This window comes from Nyctibius grandis, chromosome 20 (genome assembly GCF_013368605.1).
Source record: "Nyctibius grandis isolate bNycGra1 chromosome 20, bNycGra1.pri, whole genome shotgun sequence".
Lineage (NCBI taxonomy): Eukaryota > Metazoa > Chordata > Aves > Nyctibiiformes > Nyctibiidae > Nyctibius > Nyctibius grandis.
Genome location: NC_090677.1, coordinates 3,536,635 through 3,562,242, shown reverse-complemented (window position 1 = coordinate 3,562,242; position 25,608 = coordinate 3,536,635). Strand labels below are relative to the sequence as shown.

Below are 25,608 nucleotides of genomic sequence, written 5' to 3'. Positions count from 1 at the left end.
AATAAAATAAAATTAAAAAAAAAAATCAACCTACGTACTTTACAAAGCACAATGTGGACCGTTGTGATCCCTCAAAGTTCAAGGTGGAGAAACCCAAAGTCAGTCCTCACTAACACCTAAAACCACTGCCTGTAGACCTTGAGCTTCTTTTCCACTTCTTACTTTCCTTCCAGCATACTATACCACCCCTTCTAGCCAGAAAGGTAATGCATGGGATCAGAAAATGTAGGGAAAAACCCCTTGCTCAAGCCTCCATCCTCTTTTAGAGACATGTCATCTTCACAAGTTAGTTATACACACAGTTTTGGGACAACTTTCATATTTCACAGCCTTTCGTATCTGAACACAAGCTAATTCTCAAAGTGCTCAGTTAAAACAAACAGATTTTTTCTACATTAAATCCATTCCCCAAACCAGAGTAACTGATTAAGGTCATTCAGCACGTCCGAAAAACATTCAGAACTGAGCATTCACGAGTGAGCAAGCCACGGGAAACAGTTTACACGTATGATGTATTTTTTAATCAAGCAGTAGATTCATATTAAACAAGCACACAAACGAGCTAACATCCAAATTAACATGTAAAAAGAAAAAGAAATCCAAATGTGCCATTGCTTTCAGCACAAGCATGGCTGTGTAAGTTCAGTGAAAAGCCGCCAGTTCAGTCTCAGTGGAATAAAACTTTTTACAGGCATTCAGGGAGATTCTCTTACAATACCAGACATCGACAACAGGTAAAAAAAAAAAAAGATATAATTGCATTTAAAAATACAAGGCTTGGTTTGCCCTTTCCAACTCAGGCTCCAAGCCCAACAAACAGCACCAGAACGTGGGTTGAACAGATCAATAACAGCGACCAACCTTCCCCCCCAGATCCGTGTGCTGTAGAAAATCAAGTTGCACAGCATATGCAGGCAACTCCCCAGACTTGTGTACAGGCTGGCTGCAAGCAAGTAAAGCACCCAAAGACACATGACAAACTTCAAGTATTCTACCCCAAAACTGATCTACTGCTGGAGCCTCCCTCGAGCCAAGTACGTGGTACAGCTCCCAGGTAACAAAGGATTTTGGGGAAAAAAAACCCACTGATTCCTTCCATTCCTCACCAAATATTACCTTTATTTTGGATTTAAACATTGTTTTCCCAGGGCTGAGTGAAGAGTGAAACATGTTAATACTTAATTATGCAATCTGAAAAAAAAGATGCATTTTTGCACGTTAAGGGGTGCCTTCCCTGCAAAGGCAGGGACGGGCGCAAGGTGCGGTGCTGGCACTTGCCCTGCATTTCTAACGCACATTTCGAAAAGCCTCATCAGCTAAATCCTTGCAGCTCCACTTCATTTTGCATTTCAGAAACTACTTAACGAGCAGCATTTAATTTGCCACTTTGGGAAGAACACATTCTTGGTAAGACACTTAAGAGTCGACAGTTTGTGTTTCAATCTGGAGGAGAAAACACACTTTCGGCACATTTATTCACATCACCTGTTTATGTTTCAACACCACCTTTGTACTTCTAGACACCAAAGCTTCAGGAATTTATCAGCCTTATGTGACCATTCGACAGTGATTTATGCCTTCCAAAACGACAACAACATAAATATCAAAGTGCATGCAAGATAAATGAGTATTTCTCCAGAACCAGGAAGTAATTTTGTAAATTAGTACGGAATTTTAGATGAGGCATAATCATCTTTTATTGACAAATGTTATCATACTCGGTTTGTTCCTTTTTAAAAGAAATGCTTTCAGGTTATCAATATTGTAGATAAGCAAATATAAACCCATGAATGTTTCAAACAGTGAAGTCACCTTGCTGCAAAGCAATTCTCTTTCAGTCCCAACTGACCACCTTCAGGTATGCAAACCATTTAAAAGCATTTATTGATGTATTTCTTTTATGGTTAACTGTAGGCATATAGGAAAAGAAGTTAAAATGCTGGATGTTCAGTGTTAAAAATAAATTAAATTTCAGTGTTAAAAATTCTTTTCCACAGTAGGAGTTTCCAAAAAAGCTGTGTTACAAATTTCCCTAATATAGACAATTTCTTTCCTTGTTTCTGAGTTTTCTGGCTTTATACAGTAAAGATGACCCTCCATATTATTGCAATTTTGGGATAGATGTCTGTTTACAAATGAAATCTCTCTAAGAAAAGAAAAACCCCACATTAGTACTTGTGCACATAACATTAAACAGTACACGTAGAGAGGATGTGCTTTTAGTCCTGCTCACACACGGCTTGATACCTTGGGCTTAAATCAGTAGGCAGCACCTCTGTAAATAAAAAGCTATTAGGAATCCTTCCAAGGATGGAAAAACAAATCTTTACGTAGAATTTATTGGATAATCCATTTAATGAATGTATTTTAAACACTCTTTTAGCACCTACCACGCATGTTGTTTGACATCTTTTAAAACATTAGCTGGCATCTGCCATCTTATTAGCACTACACGATATTTCAATGTGCAGACATGTGGCTTTTATTTGCCTGGTCCAGCAGAGCCTGCACAACAGCATCGTGCTGGCACGGACTACTACAGCTCCTTCCCAAGCAGGATGGTTTAAAATCTGGAGAAATATATACTGAGACACTCGCTGACTAACGCATCTGCAGCAGATGCTCTGTATCAGTCTATCCCACAAGACAGGTAAGGGAAAACCCTTAAGAAACACCCGTGAAAACCACAGGCAATGCAGCCTGCTATGGGAACTCAGAATATTAGTGCTTTGAACTCTTGTCTGCATCAAAATGTGGAACTGGAGGCTCTGAAATGAGGGAGATTTTTAATTTTTGCTCATTTTTTGGAAGATACAAACTTGAAAGAACCAAACCCATGTATTTAGGGATTGCGTGACAATTCATGTTGGCACCTCACTACCTACATTAAGAAAACTGAAATAAAGAAATAAAAAGGCTTTCAGAATTAGGGTTAAAAATTGAGCCTTTCAGCCCAGATGTTCAAAAGCCCTGTAGGGGAAAAGAGGCAGGGGAGGTCCCTCCACCCTGTAAAACAATGACAAAAAAAGGACTTGGGGGAGAATTGAGGGATTTAAAGTTTTATATCGTGGATGCAAAATGAGCCATTTTAGATGCACTGCCTGGGATTTTTTTATATCATTTTTTGTATATCATTAAATAAGAAAAAAGTGTTTAAGGTTGTGATGGAAACAGCACAAGGACTTTCTGAAACTCATAAACCTCTTTTTGCAGTGGAAAAGTTCACAGTATCATTCCTAGTGGCTCTAGATAATTTACGGTGAAGTGTACACACTAACACAGGCAAACACAAACAGATTCTGCATGGCAAATTGTAGTGGGTAAGTGTTAGCATAAGAAAATGCTTAAAATTTACTGTTGGCAGATAAATACTGCAGCTTATGACCTTTTGAGAGTATATTTTAATAAAGAGTTTTTTAAAACCTTTGATTTGGGGGTTATTTTATCTGTATATATACACAGGGGGACAAAAATACAGAGCTGGACATGGATGAAGTTGTTCTGCAGACTCTCTCCCTCTGAATTTGAATTTGGACACGTAGAGAGAATCAAAAATTAGGCAGTAATTATTACTACGGGTGGTCTCCTGAGACTGGCAAGAGAAATTTGCATTCCCTCCTTCCAGCAAGGCTGTAAATATTCATCACCTTTAAAACAAACGGCACCTGAAATGCAAGGCCAGCATTCTGTACGACCGAGAAAAAAAATGACACAGACTTGCCCGACCCTCCCCAGGCAGCAGACCCACTCATGCAAGGGAGAAACCCCTGCTGGAAAAGCAAGTAGGAAATGCCTCGGAAAAGGGACAGTCTACACTTCTGCTCCCCTCCGCTGCGCTCTCCCAGTCCTCAGCAGGGTAATGAAATCACCATCTGTAGGACCACAGCAGCATTCGTCATGGAGATTTGATGGGGGAGGATTAACATTAGGTCCTTGATGTTGCAAATTATGCTTCTAAAATGAGTTGACTTTTGACACCTTTGAATTTAAATGGCTGTTTAGGTCTCCAGATGGAAATTGGGATACTGCTTTCCCTCCTCTCAGCCCACATTACCAAGATGAACTCATTACGTTGATAATGCACGCTGTTCGTTTTCTCAGATAAAAATTCCAGTGTTGAAGTACATGAGGAAAATAATAATTCTGTACAGAAAGCAAGTATTAAACATTGGGGCAGACGATGAGGTTGGGGCCATACACTCGGGACTGAACACCCACCAAACGAGAAAGGGGTTTGGGGAAAAACCACATGCAATGATGTAATCAGAGATTGTCATCACGATCGCAAACGGTTTAAGGAACCAAATTAAGATACAACTAAAAATCTTGCCATTCCCTTCCACTCTCTCTCTCTCCCCCTTTCTCCTTCACCTGCTTCTCCCACCCAGCCCTCCCCTTCTCCTGTAGTCAAGTCAAGCATCTCCCAAAACATTTCCTCCCACCCTGCTCAATCCATCCTCCTTCCCTCTCGCCTTCTCCCTACTAACTCCATGTTACCCAAGGACAGAGTTTTCAGAGCTCAGTTTTGTATCCCTTAAGTATTAAGCATTAATCTAATGCCAGTAAAACTATCAAAGACATTAAAGCCCAAAACGATCCCATAAATCACTTTCTGATTAAAAGACTGCGTACACCCACTAAGGGCACTTCATCACCAAGCTGCTTATTTTTTGCTAACTTCCCCCTACGGATTTTATTAACGTCACAAAGCTACAGGGCAAACAAAGCATTTAAAGTACATTTCCCTCTTTACTTACTAATACTGAATGAGCGTCCCTCTTTCTAGTTCTTTTTCCTAGAAGCCACCTTAAGAACTACAGCATCTAAACACCTTCCTCCTCCAATATTCTTTAATACAGTTCGCCCAACGTAGTTCTGTAACTTGAAAAAACTCAAGAAAGTTTGCAAAAATAACCTTCCCCAAACTTACACGCGTTCTAATACATGATGTTTCCCTGCAGCGTTTGTACTTTCTCACAGAATAAAGCTAACTTGGTGGCCTCGAGCGGAAAATGTCATTTTCCAACAGAGCCAGCTCTATCGCAGTCTCATCAAGCTGAAAAATAACTCAGAAGCCTCTAAAGACACTGTGAAAATATGAGGACACGGAGATACACATCTGAGCTTTGCTCAAAGGCATTCCCCTTAATAAAGCCAGGTATGAATGGTTACCCTGGGGACTGTACTCTTAACAAGCCAAATTCAAGTATTCTGAAATAAATCCTTTAGGCTGAGGATCAAGGAGAGGATTCAGGGTTATTTATTAAAGGAGCAGGGAGAAGGGGTGAGTGTACACTGTCCCTTTTACATGAAAAGTGCATATTATGAGGTCTGAAGCACAAACTAATCAAAGCACATGCTGTCTGCTTTGTACCTGCCAGAAATCCTGATGGAAGGGGAGAGGGTTAGAAAAGGGAAGAAAACGAGGGAAGGCTTGGTTACACCAAAAAAAACTAAATCATAATTAGAACAAAGACATAATTATCAGAGATATTAGTAGCTGGAAGAAACACCTGCCAGGTACCTAAAAACCAGAATAAAAAGAGGACATAGAGCAACCAGAGCATTTCAGTAGTGTCTGCCAAATAAGCCCTGGGAAAACGAGCAGCAGAATTAGTGGTACAAAAAGGTAACAGCAAGGAGGGCTCTGTCAGAACTGAAATACACCACAAACGTTTAGTAGAGGAGGCAAGAAAGGATGAAGTGTGTTCTGGACATGGACGTAAAGCAAGCCAGGTGTCCACAGGGATGTTTGTGCACCATGCATTTACCTGTGTTAGAAGCAATTATGTATTTTTTGATGAAATCTGTTTTTTTTTATTTAAAAAAAAAAGCCAAGAGAAGAATTTGCAGTTCAGCGTCCACGCAGGTCCCAGCGAACAGGGCAAAAATGGTGAGGAACAGAAAAGTAACTCAAAACTGCTAAGCAAAGCAGATGGGAGGGCCAAGTTTGGCTGGGAGGAGAAAGCTAGCAAGCAAAGGAACCCACAAACGTGGACAGTGGTGTCAGCAAAGACAGTCAAGAGGAGAAAAATCATGTCAGCTCGGCTCAGATTTGCTGATTATCTGCAATGAACTGCATCTCTGCTCGCTTCCACAAAGGGTCACAGGCAAGAATTGTCTCCCACCAGCTTGTTACGACACTTTTTGGGACAGCAGAAGAACTTTCATATAGACAAGCCTAAGGTTATTATCTACGTAAGAAGATGCCTCCTGGCTGTTATGTAAATACTACCTGCACTGAGATCAGAAGGTGAAAGAATTTAAAAGCAGGAAATCTGACATTGGACAGTGACATTTTACATGGATCATGGACTGGGATAGCTGAATGCTTCAAAGTATCTCCAAGCAAGCCACAACCTAGACTCAACAGCTCAAACTGCTGACCCTGGGGACTCATTGTATTTCAAAACACTCTTTCAACAGACATTGGCAAGACCTCATACAGCTGGATTTAGAGGAATCCTCACCTGTTTTCACTGCATCCAAGCTAGAGAAAGTACTGAAAATCCTTCTCAGTTAACAGGCTCAGTAAATCAACCGCACGTGCACTTTACACTGCTGTTTACTGAATTGCAACAGCTTCCTTTTGTTAAGGTATCATTTAGAGTTGCATCCTTTTGGTTGAAGGTTTCAGAGGCACTTAAACATCACAGGAACTCAGAGCTGTCATCCAATGTTTGGCTCCTGAACGACAGCAGGTCTTTGAGCTTGTCTCACTGGTTGCAAGCTTGGGTCTACAGCAGCTTATGCTGCTCTGGTGGAAGTCTCACACTCCAGCCTTCGCTCATACACACGCAAAGGAACCCAGAAGTTCAGGCTAATAAACAAAGGCTCCTTTTTCCCCCTCTTTCAAACCTGGCAGCAAGATCCTTCAATCCACCAGAAAAGGATGGTCCGTCTACCTCCAGTCCTTTCCACGCGGATCCTTCCCAAGTACATTTTTTCAGGCTCCTCTGCTCCTGATATGCTCTTTAAATCTTCCGAGCTGACTCCCAGCAACTCTTCTTTAATGGACATACACGTCCAGTTAGAGGGCCTTGGCAAATAAGTGTAGTTTAAGCTAATCATTGGACTGCTCCACGACACAAGCCTGCGTTATAGCGCAGAAGCAAACTTCAGATGTTTTACTGGCCGTTACAGAAACCATCTGAAGTATTTTCTTTTTCCTTCATTTTGTTATTGCTCTGCATTACTCTATGGCATCCCTAAACATCTAGAGATGTAAACATAAATGCTGGCAGGAAATACTTAATTCATAAATTTAATTAGAGGGCATCAAAAGCCTCTATAATTACTTACTGCAGCGATGGTAGCAGGAGGGTAAGCTGTTGCTGGTAGCTCGAAGGCTTTTGTTTGTATTAAGCAGTAACAAGACATTTTCCCCACAGAAGGACAAAAAGAGCAAGTCAGGTGTATTCTGTATTAAACTAAAAAGCCACCTAGTTTTTTTTTCTTTCTAAATATGCTAGAGGTCTCTTAAAAGCACTACATCCTACCTTCGGTGTGAGCACCCAGCTGCACAAAGACAGATCTACACTGTGCACCCACCACATCCATTTTCTGCCTCTGCTCACACCTCTCCATCAGGCTGCACTGCTGAAAGCTCAGCTGCGGGATTCCTGGGAGCCCCCCTGCGCTGGCTCACCCGGACGGGACCACAGTAAAGGACCCAGGTGACAGGGTGTGATTTTGCTCTGAAGAGGGTGGATATGCAGCTCATGCTTCAGAGGAACGCCACTGACAGCATCGCTTCTTTTTTGCTTGAGAGATTAAGCTTGTCAATTATTAACTCTCAAAAGTGCCCTTTCTTAAGCCCTAACAAACACTATGCAGCAGGGCAACAGCACATCTTAGATTAAATAGGACTTCACTCCTCCTTAACCAGAGGCATGCTTTTCAAGATGATAGGAGAAGAGAAGGGACAACATGAGAGATTTCTCCTACAGATGGGTTAAAAAAGCATTTGGTTTCCCTCTGCCAAAATGCAAGAGGAGGAAAGAGACACAGTGGAAATGGAGCAGATGAACAGCTGTGGTCTGGACACCTTCACACCACAACACCCTGAGCTACACATTAGCTTGTGTCTATTCTCACATCAGCCTTTTGTTCAGGCTCAATACGAACACTTTGAAATGTTTGCAGACTGATTAATTTTTTTTTCTACTCTGAATTAATAGTAATCAGTGCCTCTTCTCCTCCACTTCCCAGAGCTTGCTTCCCTGGGGGAGAAACCACCACACTTAGACACAAACGGAGCCAGGGACAGAGCTGCCTCCCTACACACTCAGCTGAGCAGCAGGTCAAAGAAAAGTATGAGTTCATGTTGGCAAACAGACCTAACCAGGGGGTTTTGCTGGATGAACGTCTCCAGGGTTTTTGGTCTCACAATGAGTGAAGAAAAAGCATTTAGGCTCAAATTACAGAAGCATTGTTTCCATTAATAAGGCAGGAAGGTTTACCTCCCTCTCCATCAACTCTAAATTATCACTAGGAAGAAGGAGGGGCAGGAAGAGGGGAAAAAAAGCAGGTATTGTCTTCTCACCACAGCATTCCATCACATGCACAGCAAGATGCTTCAGAAACCCAACAAAATTACAACAGAGAGGCACATCACTCCACAAAATCCTTTGGCAAGACCAGTCCTGATCACCACACGACAGCCAATTAATTGTTTTGATGGTAGCTTTATGTACATAAAACTGGTTCTGTGAGAAGAGCAGCTCATACATCTGCTTACTAATGCTGTAGCATTTCAATCTCAAACATACATGCTCAAAATTCACACTGATACTTCAAACATTGTCCTGTAATATATAACTAAAATGCAACTGACTGTACAGCTAGTTCCAGTGTTTTAACTGAATCTCTTTCTAAATTATTACTTGCATGCAAGCCTGGGTATACATCTTGGCTTGGGACTGAAATGAATTCTCTTTTCTACTCTTGAGCCAGGATCTAGCCTGCAGATTGTCAGTACTTTCCAGTAGCACAGCTTGCTTGTGTCTGACTGCTCACAAACTCCTTTCACCTTAAAAATGAAGAGGAAATTTCCAGTGAACAGCCCTATTATGTTTTGAGCGCACGCCTGTACCACAAGTCCCGTTACCTCTGCGCGACGTTCATAAGGATGCTTAGGGGAACGATGGACCTCCTACCCTCCTGCTTGAGCTCATCAACTCTGCCAGCGCACGAAGGCAAAGTGCCAGAAAGTCGCCTCCAGGTAGAGGATGCTTTGATAACCCAAGAGGAACACGTAGTTGGAAACAGGCAAGGAGGAAGAGATGCAAAAGGGTTCCATCCCTCGGGTGCTACTATGCATGTGAAACTCAAATGAGTAAGGTCAGCTCTGCAGCACCTCCGGTGGTGCTTGACTAACGACATTGCTGTTTTTTAAACTGAAACCCAAAGCAAGCACTAAAATGAGAACAAGATGCTATGAGACAGATCAATCTACCTTTAGCTTCTTTCATTACCAAGGGAGAGCCAAGGCCAACTTATTTTATCCTCTCCTCCAATTATCCTCTCACTCAGACATTACCACTACCCTAACAGCCACAGCCAGATTTAGCCAGTCCCAAGGTGCCTTTAAGCAGACAGCCAAGCAAACAAGAACCTCTATTTCTTCACTGGCAACAGAGCAAACTGTTTCTAGGGTGTTATTAGACTGTGGAAAAAATAGGTCCCAGAAGGAGATAACAACGAAGAAAAGTCCATTGCAGTACCCTAAATCTGCTGCCCCACTTTCAGACCATCCAAACCCTAGCACGTAGACATCCAAGTGCAGCACTGACATCTGTAAGTTATATAAAAAGCAATTTCACTCCGCTACAGGTCAGAGCAAAAGGTGGTTAGCACGTCAGGCCAAGGCAAAGGCTATCTGTTCGCCACCCTTCAGCCAGCAAAGCTGTTCACCACGCTGAAGGGCAGGATCCTAAGAGCATGGATGACCATGAACAGTTGAGCACGGTACCTCAAACACCGACTATGGGTTTTCAACACCCCTGTGTGGCGACTGTGTCCATCACATCCCAACGCGTTGCAATTCAAGCCCTCGGTGCTGAGGGGCAGAGGAACAGAAGGTTGAGTTCAGCAAAGGGATTGCCTTTGGATCTTCTAATCCAATGTGATAGGAACTGACTAGGGAGCGCTCGGGAACAGAGGAACGATTAGTAAAAATCGTGTGGGATTCAGCATTTCTCCCCTACAAACAAATCTTGTTTATGTAAAGCCTAAGGGATGAGTGCGATAGCATGACAAGATAAAATGATGAAAGTGAGCGGATGCAAAATAGGCTGTCATAAACCAGAGGCAGAAACATTTGATATTTTGCAAAGAATATATGTGCTTTTCTTTTGTTTGGTTAGGGGTTTTTTTTGAATCATGAAAAGCAGACGTTGGGTTTGTGGCAGGGGGAGAAGAAAACAAGTGTTCACAAAATATTTTGTAGTTTTATGCATCAAAACTAACTGCCAAAATACGACCTTCCAATTGCCTGTTTTCAAGCAAAATCTCACTCTGCTGCCTGGGTAACAAAAACACTTGTACACCGCTGATGACAGGGACCCCAGGTATTTGATCACCTTCTGTCTTTACCCTTCCCTACTAAACAGAAAAGACAGGGAACTGCACAGGTTCAGCCCACACTGTGTTTATAGAAAGCTTGAAATGCATTTTTTTTTCAGCGTTGAGGCTTTCTGGAAATGCCTGACACTATGTGTCAGGTACATCACTCAGCAATGAAGGGATCAGATGCTGACTTCCTTTTGGAAAAACACAAGCTTTGTTTTCAGATGATGCAGATGAAATGAAAATATTGCTAAAAGCTGGAGTACCATTACGTGTCCATGGTGATGTGATGGAAAATTAACTAACCTGCAGTTATCTGCGTCAAGAAGTCGATACGAGCTGCTAGTCCTAGGGCCAGAGCTGCCTTTACCGTCCTCCTCCATACCAACGGGATTTATGGGGTGGTTAATTGTGTCTCTGATTTCCCTAATAACAGGTAGGATGCTACATGGCTTCACTTACGCAGGCAGACAAAACTAGATCAGAGCACGCTCAACATTTTACCAACATGTATCATGACAGCACAAACATCCAGAACAGTCGTGTACAGCTGCAGGAAGGACCTAGGGTTCAAAAGGGGAACGGAGTAAGGCTGTTTGATAGAGGGGGAAACACATGCTCAGGATGCAGATAAAAACACAAGTGTCTCCTTTATTTAGGAATCCACAGATGAGTCTGGAAGGGAAAGGTTAAGCTCTCATACAGTCATAAAGAAGCAGCAAGCAAACGTGATCACAATCTATAATTTCCTGGCCTACCAGTATATAAGAAGTTAATATTTTGTCTGCAAACATTAAAATAAGACCCCTTTAAAAAAAAAAAAACAATCTTTGTCATTACAGAAAAAGCACTGCAATGCTACTGAACACCAAAAAGCTCAGAAGAGAATATTTCAAATACTTCATTTACCTTACACATACATGCAGGTAATAACTAAAGGACTTGAGGTTAAAAAAGCCATTGAATAATATACACTTAACAGCCCAATGTGCTCACCTTCCCATCGTAGCGTTTCACTATAAACTGATCCAGGCCCAGGTCTGAAAGAGAAAAAAAAAAAGATACTTGAAAAAAAATGCTCTTAGAGTGCAAAAGTAAACATTTCTTGGGTTTTCTGTTCGAGTGAGGATTAGAAAGCACAATGCACTGTCTGAATGACATCAGTAGAAAGTATAAAGACAGAAGGACATTCTTTTGGCTGCGCGCATTTTGTGTGTTGTATTTTGATCATGAAAGACAAGAAACTCGTGGCATCAGAGAAGAAAACCTCCTTCTAGCAGGGACAGTAGGAGCACAGCTCCCAGCACCTCTCAAGAGCCTGAAACACTCACCCCAAAGTAGATTTCTCCACTGTTACCAGGCAAACTTTTCACCTGTGGTGCCCCATGTAAATGCACGTTCATAAAACTCTTACTGTTTTTAATAACACCTTTTGATTGGCTCACAAATGGGAAAACAAAGAATTGTTCCCGTATTAATTGGGATATTCCCAAATAAATCCCAAACTTGTTCATATTTTAGTATAAAATTGCTCGTAAGTAGATTTTAAAGGAGATAAGTTGTAGCTGCGTTCGTAAGAAAGGCATTTTGGAGGAAGGCAGGAAAAGGGGTTATTTATACCAGTAAATTCAATCTCATACCATCGCAAAATGTTTTTTCTATCTTGAATTGGGGAAGAAAAATCACAGCATTTGCAGAGTTAAGGCACAGAGCTCTAATCTAATCCGCAGTGCCCAGAGGGCTATATGTACACTGATGAATGCACATATAAGCAAGATGACAAAAATATTCAGGAAGATTAATTATCTGAGTTTTGCAATCCAAAATCAGGAAGGTGCACCCTGAGAGGAGGTTAAGCAGGACTCGAACCGAACACTGCCAGTAAGCTGGGAGAGCACAGGCCGATTTTCAGTTCTCTGAAGAAAAAAAAAACCTCTCAGCAGAACTACGTCTCATGCATCTTCTGCTGCTGTTTATGATAATTATCACATCTTCATTTCAATTTAAATTAGAAAAAAGATGGAAAAAAACAAAATAAAACCTCTCCCATGTCTGCTGTGTCATCTGCTCGTGAAGGAGGATAATAAAACCCTTCCCGTCTACTGGAAAGGTTCATAATGGTTACAGTACAGGAAAATGCAGTTATTAAGTGCTCCAGGGTAACCTCTTCGACCTTTCTGAACCAAAGCAGCTAAAACTCCTCCATCACCAAACTCAAAGGTCAAGGCAATTGTCAGAGGGCTTTCTGGAGTTGTGAATATTCAAGCCAGAAAGCACCTTCTCAGTATTTTGTGCACCTGACTATTAATAGAGTGAAAATTGCATATTCATACACATCTTCAAACTGTGAAAAACCTTCTTCTGGCTTTTGTCCTCCTCAAAGTTGTGGGTATAAACACAGTACAGTAAACACTGTCACATTTAGAGGCAGGATTCATTTAACAAATGTGCTTATTTTACCAGAGACGTGTTGCCTGGTTGGAGCTCGCCCCTGACCATCCATCTGGATGCTGACCGCTAAGCTGAGCTTAACCTTACGTCCACGTGTCGTAATAAAGTCATTTCTCAAGCACACCTTCTGTTCCCATGCCAGGAAATAGTGCTGTAAGACATATCCCTGACAGCCTGACATTACACACGGACTCACGGAAAGCTAAAAAAGGACACGGGTTAAAAATAGCAAGTGAAAGTATGTCTTAATGGCACACCCTCCCCCCAGCTGGACGCTACTATTGGGACAGCAAACGGGTGTCAAAGGAGACCCAAAATGAATGGATGCTCATGGAGATAACAGCAAGAAAAGGTGAACTAACAACTGTTTTCTTTTTTTATATATATAGAAAACAACCCCCATCATATCTATTTCTAAATATAGATAATAAATATTTATGTAATATATAATAAATAATAATATACATACAAGTCTCTGACCTACAAGGAACGGCTGAGGGAGCTGGGGGTGTTTAGCCTGGAGAAGAGGAGGCTCAGAGGTGACCTTAGTGCAGTCTACAACTACCTGAAGGGAGGTTGTAGTGAAGTGGGAGTTGGCCTCTTCTCCCAGGCAACTAGCGATAGGACAAGAGGACACAGCCTCAAGCTTCGCCAGGGGAGGATCAGGTTGGACATTAGGAAGCATTTCTTCTCAGAAGGGGTCATTAGGCATTGGAAGGGGCTGCCCAGGGAGGTGGTGGAGTCACCATCAATGGAGGGGTTTAAGAAAAGACTGGACATAGCACTTAGTGCCATAGTCTGGTTGACGTGGTGGTGTCAGGGCAATCATTGGACTTGATCCCAGAGGGCTCTTCCAACCTGGTTGATTCTGTGATTCTGTGAAGTCTGGATGTACATATACAAAAGTTATTAAAAACAACCAAATGACACCTAAAAAGGCAGAATACCAGTACCTATTACAGAATCACAGAGTCAATCGGGTTGGAAGAGACCTCTGGGATCATCGAGTCCAACCATTGCCCTGACACCACCATGTCAATTAGACCATGGCACTAAGTGCCATGTCCAGTCTTTTCTTAAACCCCTCCAGAGATGGTGACTCCACCACCTCCCTGGGCAGCCTTACTAAAGGAAGAGGCTAGGAGTATAAACTTTGTGCTCTCCACAGACACGAGGTGGGCAAAAGGGGAGGCGATGAGGGGTGCAACTGCAGGGGACTACAAAGCACCACGAGAGTGAACAGCAATAAATGACAATAATGGTGGAGCCAGTGAAAGAAAAACACACTGGTGAAATCAGGAGTTTTGAATACAGGCTAGCTTGCCTCCAGACCATGGTTTGGTCCAGCCTCATTCACCTAAGCACAGAGATGCTCGTTTCCATGTGTTTCCTCCATTTCTATGGTGTGTAACAAAAAGACATGGAAAAAACAAAGCATCTGGGTAACCTGAGACTATTCCTGCGAGGGACAGAGCGATGGAGCTTGACTTACACACGGCTCTTCCGCATGTAAACCCTCACGCCAGGTGTAGAAGCTGCCAGGTCTGTCCTCAAGCTTAAGAGCTCTGAGCATTTCATTATTTGTTGAAGAAACTGCTTACACCACCACAGCAGTTATAGAAATGTAGTTATTACCTATATCACGTCAGCCTCCTTTGACACCATCACATCTGACAAGAAGCACATATATAATCTTGGTTTGTGCATGTCTCTGAGATCAGGGAGAGACATTTATATGAAAATGCAGCACAAAAATTCGTCACAGAATCACAGAATCAACCAGGTTACGCCTACTGCTGCCCTTTTTCACATCGCTGTATCAGCTCGCCCTGGAAGACAGTGTTACCTATTGCAAGCACAAGCATAATGGTTCACACCAGTGTCTTATGCTCACCCTTTCCCCCAGCCACGCACAACATAACCCTTCTGCTCTGCTGCATTAACTAAGCCGCACGCTTAAGTTCCTCTATAAAACTTCCCTCACAATAGCTCCCAACGGAATAAGCTAATTCAAAACCTGAACAAGGGCATATGTTCAAGGCATACAGTTTTACTCGATGCATTTTTCTTTTTCCAATAGAGTTTATTTTCTTTTTATGGACTTATCTACGTGTGTTTTCACAAGTCTTTAATCTTAAAAGCTGACAAAAGGAAACCAAGAAACAAGAGGCTGACTGATGCCTGTGTTGTTCTTTCTTTACATTAAAAAAAACCCAAAAGGCTTTTCCTCCAAGACTTTACAATAGCAACTCAGCGTTTGTGTAGGCTGGAGAGCTACTGGAAGCACTGCACAAACGAGGACAATCACATCTGAACAAGGAAAGGAAAGAATGTCAATTATTACATCCCCGTTATTCTAAAGGATCACAGGATCATCTGTGATACACTCATAAAACAAATATCCCCTGGCTGGGCTATTGCTGATAAGCTGCAGGAACACAAGCTAATAGGCACGTTTAACAGCAAAAAAAAAAAGCTTTTCCACCTTTCACTGAAAAATAGGGGCTGAAATACCGTTCTCCCAGAAATGGATTAAAGGATTTCCTCCAAGAGAGACAGCAATGAAATCCAAAAATCATTTCAGGAGGATACCTGCCTGCTTCACAAAGCCTCCCCGGGACCGAAAGGCAGCGCAACGTGCACCATGGCTACTCCAGATTGCACAGTGACCACCCAGAGCAGCTGGGCTTCGGTGCTTGCTTCTGCTCGAACCCAGAGCTTTCACCATGACCTGCCCAAGAATACACCTTTTATTTACACCAAACACTGTACAACACCTCACCTTCCACTACACATCTGGATTATCAAAGCCCCCTTTGCTCACCCAGCCAAGGCTTCTGCACCAGCCGCTCATCTTCAGTGCCAACGAGGACCTGCAACGATTTCCAAATTTGCTTGCCATAGCTAGTTTACTTTTAATCTTTAAGTACCACCACGTATTACTCCTACAAATTCTGATACCACCTAAAGTACAATCATGGGACCAAAAGAAACAGAGGCACTGCCGAGGAGTAGCTCAGCAAGTAGCACCACTGTAAGTGTTATTTCAGATTAGAGTGACACCACTCACTCACCAACACTAAGAATAAAGGCCCCCACTGTTATTAAAGTCATGGTACTTTCACAGCACTCTAAAAAGAAAAATGTTTCAAAATAAATCAAAATGACTTACACTCACTGCCTGCCACAATGGGAAAAAGTGGGTGTTCAACACAAGAACAATATTCTCTGTGTTTCTTTCTTTCTTTTGGGGCTGGGGAGGATGTTTTAATGGGGAAGGAATTATTTATGTAAAGCAAAAAAACACACAGAATAACCTGCTGTTACGCTTGTTCAGCTCTAATCAAATCTAAAGTCAAATGCTTATTATATTTCTATTGATTAACAAAAACATCCACGCCACAGACTCACTCAAAGCTGGCTAATTACCACTCTTGATAAATATCTAAACAATTACTAACCTTTTCATGTTATCCTGTAAAAAAGCCATGGGCAGCAGATTATAGATTGAAGTTCTAAAAATTATTAAACACACGAGCTTCCAGAAGAACAATTATATTATGCCAAGAACACAGCTGAGATCAATTAGAAACCATGAAGATTCCCTCTGGGATGCCAGCAGTTTTTCACTGTGATGGAAAAACCTTTTCAACTCCCTTCAGTCTTTATATCCTTGTCAGATTTTTCACATTATTTGGGTTACGTTTTCTCATCATCTGCTTCTCCTTTCCCCTCGCTTGATATATAACATGGACTCTTTTTCTTGCAGGTACATGAGCAAAAGGGCTAATTACCAAGACTGAAGAAGAGCCTGCTGACCACGCATGCAACATGGTACATGATGGGAGGAAAAAATGCTGGACCAAGTTTTCCCCTCCACAGCTATAACTCAGCTTCTGGTTTTTGTACAAATATTCTCCCCTGAATTTAAAATGTAATCTGCAAGCAAGCAGTGAGCTGCTGGAGATTTCTCAGGGGACACCACTCTCAGGTTTGTGTTAAAGTCCAGCACTATTTTGTTCAAGGAACTACTTTGCTCTCATCTATCTACCCCTCCTCCAACAAAGTCAGTCTCTCTCCGAGTTGTGCATTCATAACACAACAGATCAGCCATCCCATCATCTATACTGGAAGCCCTAATTACTCATTTCTTTGATGGCTACCACATAAGCATGCACATAAGTGTGCCTCTCGCTTGCTCCTCCTTGGCTGGGTTCCTGGGGTCTTGTATCAGGCATGACAGGCTCAAAGATGATCCTTGCTTAGGAATGGCATTTTCACAGGAAAAAAACCCACATCTATTCACCCTCCCGGTTCTGGAAGATCACCACCAAGTTACCTCCCCTTCTTACTCACACCCTTTCCCTGAAGACCTCTCCAGCAGGTGTATTTGAGGGAGAACACAGAAATAAGTCCCCATCAACAAACAAGAAGGCAAGTTCAGCATCTCTTAGTTTTCTTCTGGGTCTTAAATGTCCCAGTTGAACACTTTGTGCAAGGTTAGGGATCTGTACAAGCTTAGGGAGTTCTCCCTCTCCCCACCAGGCTGGGTGAGCACTTGTCACAGCTTGTGATTGCTGGTCCTATGGAAGATCAGATCCGTATTTTGCAAACTTAACTCAAAATAACAAATAATCACTCAAGCATTGCAACAATCCAGAAGCCAGCTTGTGCTCAGCTGCTCATGAAGTCCAGACATGAAAAACAAACAGTTTCAAAAGCAAGAATCAAGCCATACAGTCTGATCAAGTCATCAGACATCGGCTACGTCCTTCACAGCTCCTCTCCTCCAACACCATCCTGTGCGCAGAGGCTGCAGGGGCACAGCTGCTGCTTCTGGCTGAGGTTCCACAGCATGTTTGTGGTTTCTTGCAGAAACTTGTGGATCTTGAAAGGTGTCTTTCATGCGGCAGGAGTCTGGGTTAACCAGGGTGGTTAACACTGAGATGGAAACACAAGACTGGTTTGGGTATAACCTGTCTTTGTTACAGGGTGCTATGAGAAGATATGAAGCCTTTTTTACTTCTCAAACCTTATTGCAAAGACCAAAAAAGCTGGTACTGGCCAAGTGTGCCATAGCTCCTTCTTAGGCCAGGATGCCCCAGAATACTGACTTTCCCCAGGAAAACGATCAATGCAGAATGGACCCAGAGAAACTTGGGAAAATTGAGGGAACTCAGAGGCTAGGAAAGAGAGGAGGACCGGGCAGGCCACCACCAAGCAGGTCCAAGCACTTGGAAAAGTTCATGCAGGCCAACAGTTATTTAAGGCTACAGAAAACGTGCCAGCAATGACCTGCCAGTATCAGGCACGGTCACAGCTCCTGTCAAGTGTCATGGCTTCACACGCCTTTCTCAGCAAAAGCCCACCTGTCTTTGAAGAGCTGCAACATCTAAAACGGAGGTTTTGCAAACCCTTACCCTTCCCACCAGAGACTGAGAGGTGGTATTTTCAGCTGGTTTTGGGCTGGGGTACCAAGCGTGTGCCAGGTACAAAGCTACCATCCCTGCTCATCCAGCCTTGGAGCCAAGCTATCTCTCAGGAACAAGAGGAGGTGGGCGGAAAAAAATAACACAGGACTGCAGGGAGCAGATATCACTGCCCACGCTTCTGCTGGGGCTTGGACTTTCCAGATAGCGTAGAAAGAAATTTTTTTTTAAAGCAGCTTCCAAGTTTAATGCCTTTCTTTGGCTTATTCTGACAGACAGTTCCAAGCTCAGCAAGAGTGCGTCACACCTGGTGTGTAAATCACAGAATCAATCAGGTTGGAAGAGCCCTCTGGGATCATCGAGTCCAACCATTGCCCTGACACCACCATGGCAACTAGACCATGGCACTAAGTGCCATGGCCAGTCTTTTCTTAAACCCCTCCAGAGATGGTGACTCCACCACCTCCCTGGGCAGCCCCTTCCAATGGCTAATAACCCTTTCTGAGAAGAAAATAACTCTTTCTGAGAAGAAAGGGTTCCACCTACTTGGGAAAGCCATGGCAGAAAGTTTTACTGAGCTAGAGAAAGCAATCTACAGGAGCTAATGAATTGGCATTCATTTTCCCCAAGCTAGCAAAACGCAGTCTAGAATTAAGTTGACACTTTATTGACAATAAATGAAACTTTCCCCTATGTAAGCTATAAAAATCAATCAGGCATACGATACCTCGCAGTAGATTAGCAGTTTAAAAATAAATACAACAGGGACTCGTACCTCATTACTCCATATCACTTATATTCCACAGTATTTTCTCTCCATAAAACAGCAGACACAGTAACAAGAAGTTACTGGCTGAGATTACAACTGGCAGCTTGAGCATACAGAGCATCCCCTGCCCTCCTCGTGTCTTGGACTGCTTAATTCTCAGGCACAGAAGGTGATTGCTTCACTGCACAGATCTATCAACAGGTACCACTCACAGAAAACGTTGGGGTCAGTGGGACTGCACAAAGTAATCCGTAATTCAGTTCAAGCATTAACCTAATTAGCCAGTATGATTACAGCAGGCTACGTCACTACCTGAAGGAGATTTCCAAGCAGCGCTCCAGGCTACATCCCCACCCAAAGGAGCACCCTGGGATGAAGGGAGGATACTCCAGCCCTGGTGGAGGGCACACCCCAGTCGTGACTAAGGGAGAAAGCAGCCCTGGCATTTCCCTACTAATCTATAATTAGATTAACCTATGAGTCAAAAGTACCAAATGGATGTATGGTGTGGAAATAATCTGGCCAGCAGGTAGCAGTCTTTGTCTTTAATTTCTGGATTTAAAATCAGACCTATCTTTTTTTTTTTTTTTTACCTATCAGCTTTTAAAACATTTAGGAACAAGGTTATGGTTCATTTGACTTTACTGTAGCATTAAGTGTTTTACTCTTTTACTGTTCACTATGTATTAAAAAACCATTTACTGTGATTATCATGATGTACAGTGCTCATAAGGAACACCCATCCTAGCAGCAGCTTGGTCTAGAAGCAAGTCCATGACAGTAACAGTCCTCAAGACAGATTTTCAAGCCAACCAGATAAGATGCCCACGCTCCTGCACTGCCTGCTGATGGGCAGCCAAAGCTCAATTTCCAATTCATTCCACGCCTTAAGTATCACTAGGGCAATTTTCTTCTCTTATAGACTGCTTTGTGTCACTGACTGGCAGCGTTTGCAGGCACTTAAAGGCAGCGACAGGCTTCACAGGGCCATTTAAGCAGCTCACCTAGCCAGGATAATAACAGTTAGAGCACAAAGTTAGTGGCTAAGACTGACAAATTATTTCCCATTAGTCACCTTTGCTTGTCTCCGAAGAGGGTGTTTTCTGAGCACCCTTCCACCTGATTTTCTGTGCATACCTTAAAATGCACCAAGCACATATATTGCATGGAAGAAGTAAAAGAGAACCACATGTCTTGAAATTAAATGCAGGATTTTTTCTATTTAAGCTGGCTGACAAAAAAAAGACTTGCATGGGAAGACACACACTCAACCAGGTGCTGCTGCTTTTCAAATTACCAAATCGAGGCACTTTAGATAGGTAAGATGGTAACACACAACTTCAGCATCTATGAACATTATCTTCTGTATATTGCTCAGACTACTTCTTCACTGAAGATGGAACCACGTAATCCATATGAAAACTGCAGCCATTTTCAGGACTTGATGAAACCCTAAATATCAATTCACCAACATGCTTTTAATACTAATGCCAGGATTATTTTTTCTTCCCTCCTGCACACACTTCACATTGTTGTCTTCTAAACACAAGTGTACATGGTAGTTATTTAGCAGCTGTCACATAAGATATCAAAACAGTTTCACAGTTTGTACATAAACCCCACTCTCAAAAAGTTAACACTGGGGGCTGAGGTTCTTGCAGAGAGAAGAGGAGTTTTAATTTGACAAAAGCCTGATTCAGTCCTTGAGATATACTGTGGGAGACCAAGAAACCCGATTTCCCACATCTCACCCAAAACATGAATCTCCTTCAAAACAGAAGACAGGCAAAATCCTCCTGCCACCCCACAAAAACCAACCTCTTACCAAATGCTCAGGACACAGCTTTCCAGACAAAAAAAAAAACTGTCTGCTCTCCCGCCTGTTGCCTGCCAAACTCCCACAGGTACCACAGCTGATGTGCTGCCCTGCAATCCACAGGGAATTTGAAGCCAGCAGAGATGAGCCACATGCTGGCCAGCAGCATCACAGCTCAGCCAGGCACATGAGGCTGCCTGGACCCCTTTATTTCTAAGGTTCTCCTTGCCAAAGCAACCTCCTTTTGAAGGTTTGTGAACAGTTCTTAAGGTGTTTCAGTTGAAGGTAATCTTTCACTAGTAAGTATGCAAGAAAGTCATCTCATCTGCTCTTCAAAGGCTCATACCAACGAGATATACTACACTGCAACAGCACTGCAGGCAACATGGAAGGGATGAGGCTAATTTTGGGTTTGGAGCATGCAGATGGAGTAGATAGCTTCAGGAGGTGCTTTCCAGCCCTACCAATCCCAGGTTCAAAGCTCTCAAGCAGCATATGGCGACCAACACCTCTGAATGATCACTTTGACTCTGACTGTGGCAGCACCTTAAGCAGCAACCCCCCTTCTGTGCCGTACCTCTCAACATAACGAGAGCGATACCCAACAGAACTGTTTGATGGGAAATTTAAAGATCAGGTAAGTAGAGACTGGAGAGGTTTATCCCCTTCGCTGTATTAGTTTTTCTAATTACTACACACACATCACTCACTTTCTGGTTGTTTTTCATTAGGCGTTATCGATCTCACAAAATCCTGCGGTGTCATAAAAACCTCCGATTCACCGTGCTCATTTATGACTTTCAAAGTGGCGAAGTATCTGAAGATTTTGTCCGGCGTGGAGTAGGCTCTGATCCTGTTCTCGTATTCCATCACCTGGGAATGAAATGGAACCCCCATTAGATGTGCACAGTTCCTCCCCCAACACCTACGTTAGCAGCTTAGTCCTCGGAAGGTTTTTGCCACACGGCAACAAAGTTGTGTGCAGCAACATAATACTTGAAAGAAATAACACTGAAAGGGTCAAAATCACAGAATCACAGAATCAAACAGGTTGGAAGAGCCCTCAGGGATCATCGAGTCCAACCATTGCCCTGACACCACCATGGCAACTAGACCATGGCACTAAGTGCCATGGCCAGGCTTTTCTTAAACACATCCAGAGATGGTGACTCCACCACCTCCCTGGGCAGCCCCTTCCAATGGCTAATGACCCTTGCTGAGAAGAAATGCTTCCTCATGTCCAACCTGAACCTCCCCTGGCGAAGCTTGAGGCTGTGTCCTCTTGTCCTATCGCTGGTTGCCTGGGAGAAGAGGCCGACTCCCACTTCACTACAACCTCCCTGCAGGTAGTTGTAGACTGTACTAAGGTCACCTCCTTCCTATCCTCAGCCTTTGAACTACCAGAAATATTGGAAGTATCAACTCCTGATGTCCCAGAATTAAGAATAAACAATAAATGTCTTTACTATTAATAAGTTTTGACTCTTCATGACAGCAGAGAAAAAACAAATTAACAAAATCCCTGAAGGCTCTTTTAAACATGAACATAAAAAAAGCACTAGTATCACATCTGTGAATCTAAAGCAGCTCAACATTTTATCCACAGTGTTGAAGGGTTTGATTTATGATTAATAAATGAAGGAAAAGTCTTGGAGAGCTGGGAGTGACCTTTACTTTCAAGCCGAGTCTTGGAAAAAACTACTTGGAGCCGCAGCTGCTTGCTCAGTCACCCAACCTCATTTTTTCCTCTTCTCTATCACATTGGCAAAATTCTGCAGAAACATTCTTTACTCAGTCCTCTTCTGCCCACCAATGTGCCACTTGCTAAGTCTGCCAGGAGCGATTATTTTGTACCTAGAACTGTTTTCTCCAACACACAGCGAGAATTAATCAAAGAGAACAGAAAGCTTTTATAAACAAAAATCACAACATAAGGCCACAAGGGAGGAAAAAGGCACAAAGACCTACACTTCATTATGTTTTAGAGCAGAAAACTTTCCTTCTTACTCCAGCTTTTTATTCTTGCATTATATACCACATTTAACAGTCCATAATGTACCTGAAACCTTCAATACTTCTGGCCAAGAGCCACAGGAGAAAAAAAAAAAACAAACCACCAAGGATCTGCTGGAAGAGAACAGGCAAGATCAAGGGTACTGCCAAGGCATCTGTAGATCATTTATGGCTTTGGTCCTGTTTGAACCTTGTCCTTTAACTCCAACAATTTCTCCACCCTGATGTTATCAGAAAGAAAACACCCTCTCTAATTTTCTATATTTCTAGGATAAAACAAGCCAAAGGCTTTTAATCCCCCAACTCAGGCTTGGGTGAAGTAGCTGGGGAAAGCAGAGCTTCTCTCCTCGAGACTTGTTCCAGCTCAGCTCTCTGGCAAACACGACCAGGGCACAAGCAACACACGGCAGAAGGTCCTACTGATATGGCTTTGACATTATCTAAAGCATTCTCCCTGTTCTTCTTCACATCACCATAGCTTTTTTATAATCAAGCCCATCAGGACCACAGAAATATCCTTGCATCAATACAACCAGCTCCCTCTTTCCTGCAGCCACCTACAAAGAAGAAAATTTTTGTCACTACTCCCTTTTGTTAGTAGCCTTTGCACCTAGAATCAAACTCCGTCACATTTTTAGTGCTTCAGTCCACAAGGTCCTCCAAAGATACGGGCACTGGATCAAAAGCAATTGTTTTATTGCAAAGTGACAAGTTGCCATCTATCAGCTGAACCACAGTAAACGACAACATGCACTTTCCCTGCTCTTTCCAGCTGCAAAGCTGCATGTGTTTTTGCAGCTCCCATCTGGCAGGCTGTAACTTGTTACACCAAAGTGATCTTTTGCCTTGTGGTTGCAGGCCCGTATCTCACTCCTTCCTGCAGAATGACCTGTCTCATTAACACCCCACCCAACTTCATCAGCCAAAACACATAGTTGAGTACTTTTACCTTCGAGCAAGACAACTAAAACCAGCCACAGTGCCAAGCCCAGGACTGGAGCCAAGAGCAAACACCGCAGACCACAACCAACAGCTCCCTCCATCCATGACACCCTTTCAACACAGCCTGCTTTCTAGTTAACACACTTGTCTGCCTGAGACTTTACATTACTCCTGATTTTCCAAGCCGGTGGAGTATTTCTTGCAAGGCACTATCAAATGCTTTCCTTCAACCCAGCTAGGCAAGTTGCATCTCTTTTACTCAACAACTCCACTGCTGCACCAGAGACATCAGTCTTGACATTTCTGCCAGCAAAAGCATGTTGGACCCCATTCGACTTCACATTTGCAATGGATCTTTCCTCTGTATCTGTTTTAAGATCTTAGTAAGACACTACTGACAGGCCTGTTGCTGTCAGCTACTTTTCTTCTCTTTTTTGGAGTATGGGCATTGCCATTGTTCCTCACCTGACATCTTTACCGAGACTCCTCCTTACCAATCCAGCAACTTCACTGCCAACTTCTTTTTCTTATCCTAAGCTCAGGATCCTCAAGGCCCCTGATTTATTTCTGTTAAGCAGTCCACATTTTGCTTTGACTTTGGGCACAGCAATTCTCCAACGCCTCATTCAGATCCATGCTGCACCTTCAAGTCCACCACGGTCATCACTTGCAACAGAAGCAAAGCGTCCACTTACTACGTGGCCCTTTCCTAGGCCATTTGCCATCCCGTCTTCTATCCATGCACACTGCGAAATGAAAAGCTTCCTCAGATGACTGCCAGGCACTCATGAGGATGCAATTTTGAACACACAGCTCTAGAGCAGGGAGGGTCAGTCTGTTGCTCAAAAGCCACGTGTGGCTCCCAAAGCGATGTGGCGTGGCTCACAAAAGCCTAATAACAACACAGGTTAAAAGGAGTTCTCATGTCGCAGCGTGCAGCACGACCGCCTCACACAGACCTACAAACCCAGAGGTTTGTCCCTATTCAGTCTGTGGTTTCGTGAGAAATATAAAAGTGGTCTGGGGCTTCCTCTCCTGCAACAAAAGCAGCTGAACGCCCTTGCAAAGATGCGACCTAAGCGGGCAGCGGCTGGAGAGCTGATAATCTCATTTTGCATTAGGTCTCAGAGCAGGATCAGACAGCAAAATGGGAATTTAAGGATTTTTAATGACCTTCACCTTCTGACGCAGTTTGCCACGTCTGGACGAAGGGGGTTAAGCAGACCTACCATCTCCATGAAAGTTCAAAGCACCCCCTCTAAGCCCACTGCAGCATAAGGAATGGGTGTTACCTGTTAAGTGATTTGAGTTTCAGATCCAGAAGGGAATATGATTGCATAAAGCTACTCAAAGTTTTGTGGGAAGCTACTGTTAGTTTTAATCATTTGCAACCTTTTGAGTTCCAGCAGTTAGCTTTGTCATACACAAACCCCACAATTTTCAGGACAAATATATTCCTGAAATATTATGAGCCACAACAGTCTTGAATAACTCAGTCTAGACCAAAAAAGTAGAATCTAAAATGCTTGTTTAGTATCTCACAGGCTGTTTTCATCCCAACTGAAAACACAGGTCTTCAAACTTCCCTATGAGAAGTCAATGAATGCAGCAACACTTCT

At 42.9% G+C, this 25,608-nt stretch overlaps 1 protein-coding gene across 4 annotated transcripts in view; it reads right to left on the bottom strand.

Moving 5' to 3' along the window:
• Positions 1 to 25,608, bottom strand: part of MICU1 (mitochondrial calcium uptake 1) — a 113,920-nt gene that overhangs the window by 55,641 nt on the left and 32,671 nt on the right. For all 4 annotated transcript variants that reach the window (XM_068416677.1, XM_068416681.1, XM_068416680.1 and 1 more), the window contains 2 exons: positions 21,745 to 21,907; positions 11,566 to 11,609 (listed from right to left, as the gene is read on the bottom strand). In XM_068416677.1, the coding sequence (XP_068272778.1) occupies positions 11,566 to 11,609; positions 21,745 to 21,907 (207 nt within the window). The remainder of the gene's footprint in view (positions 1 to 11,565; positions 11,610 to 21,744; positions 21,908 to 25,608) is intronic.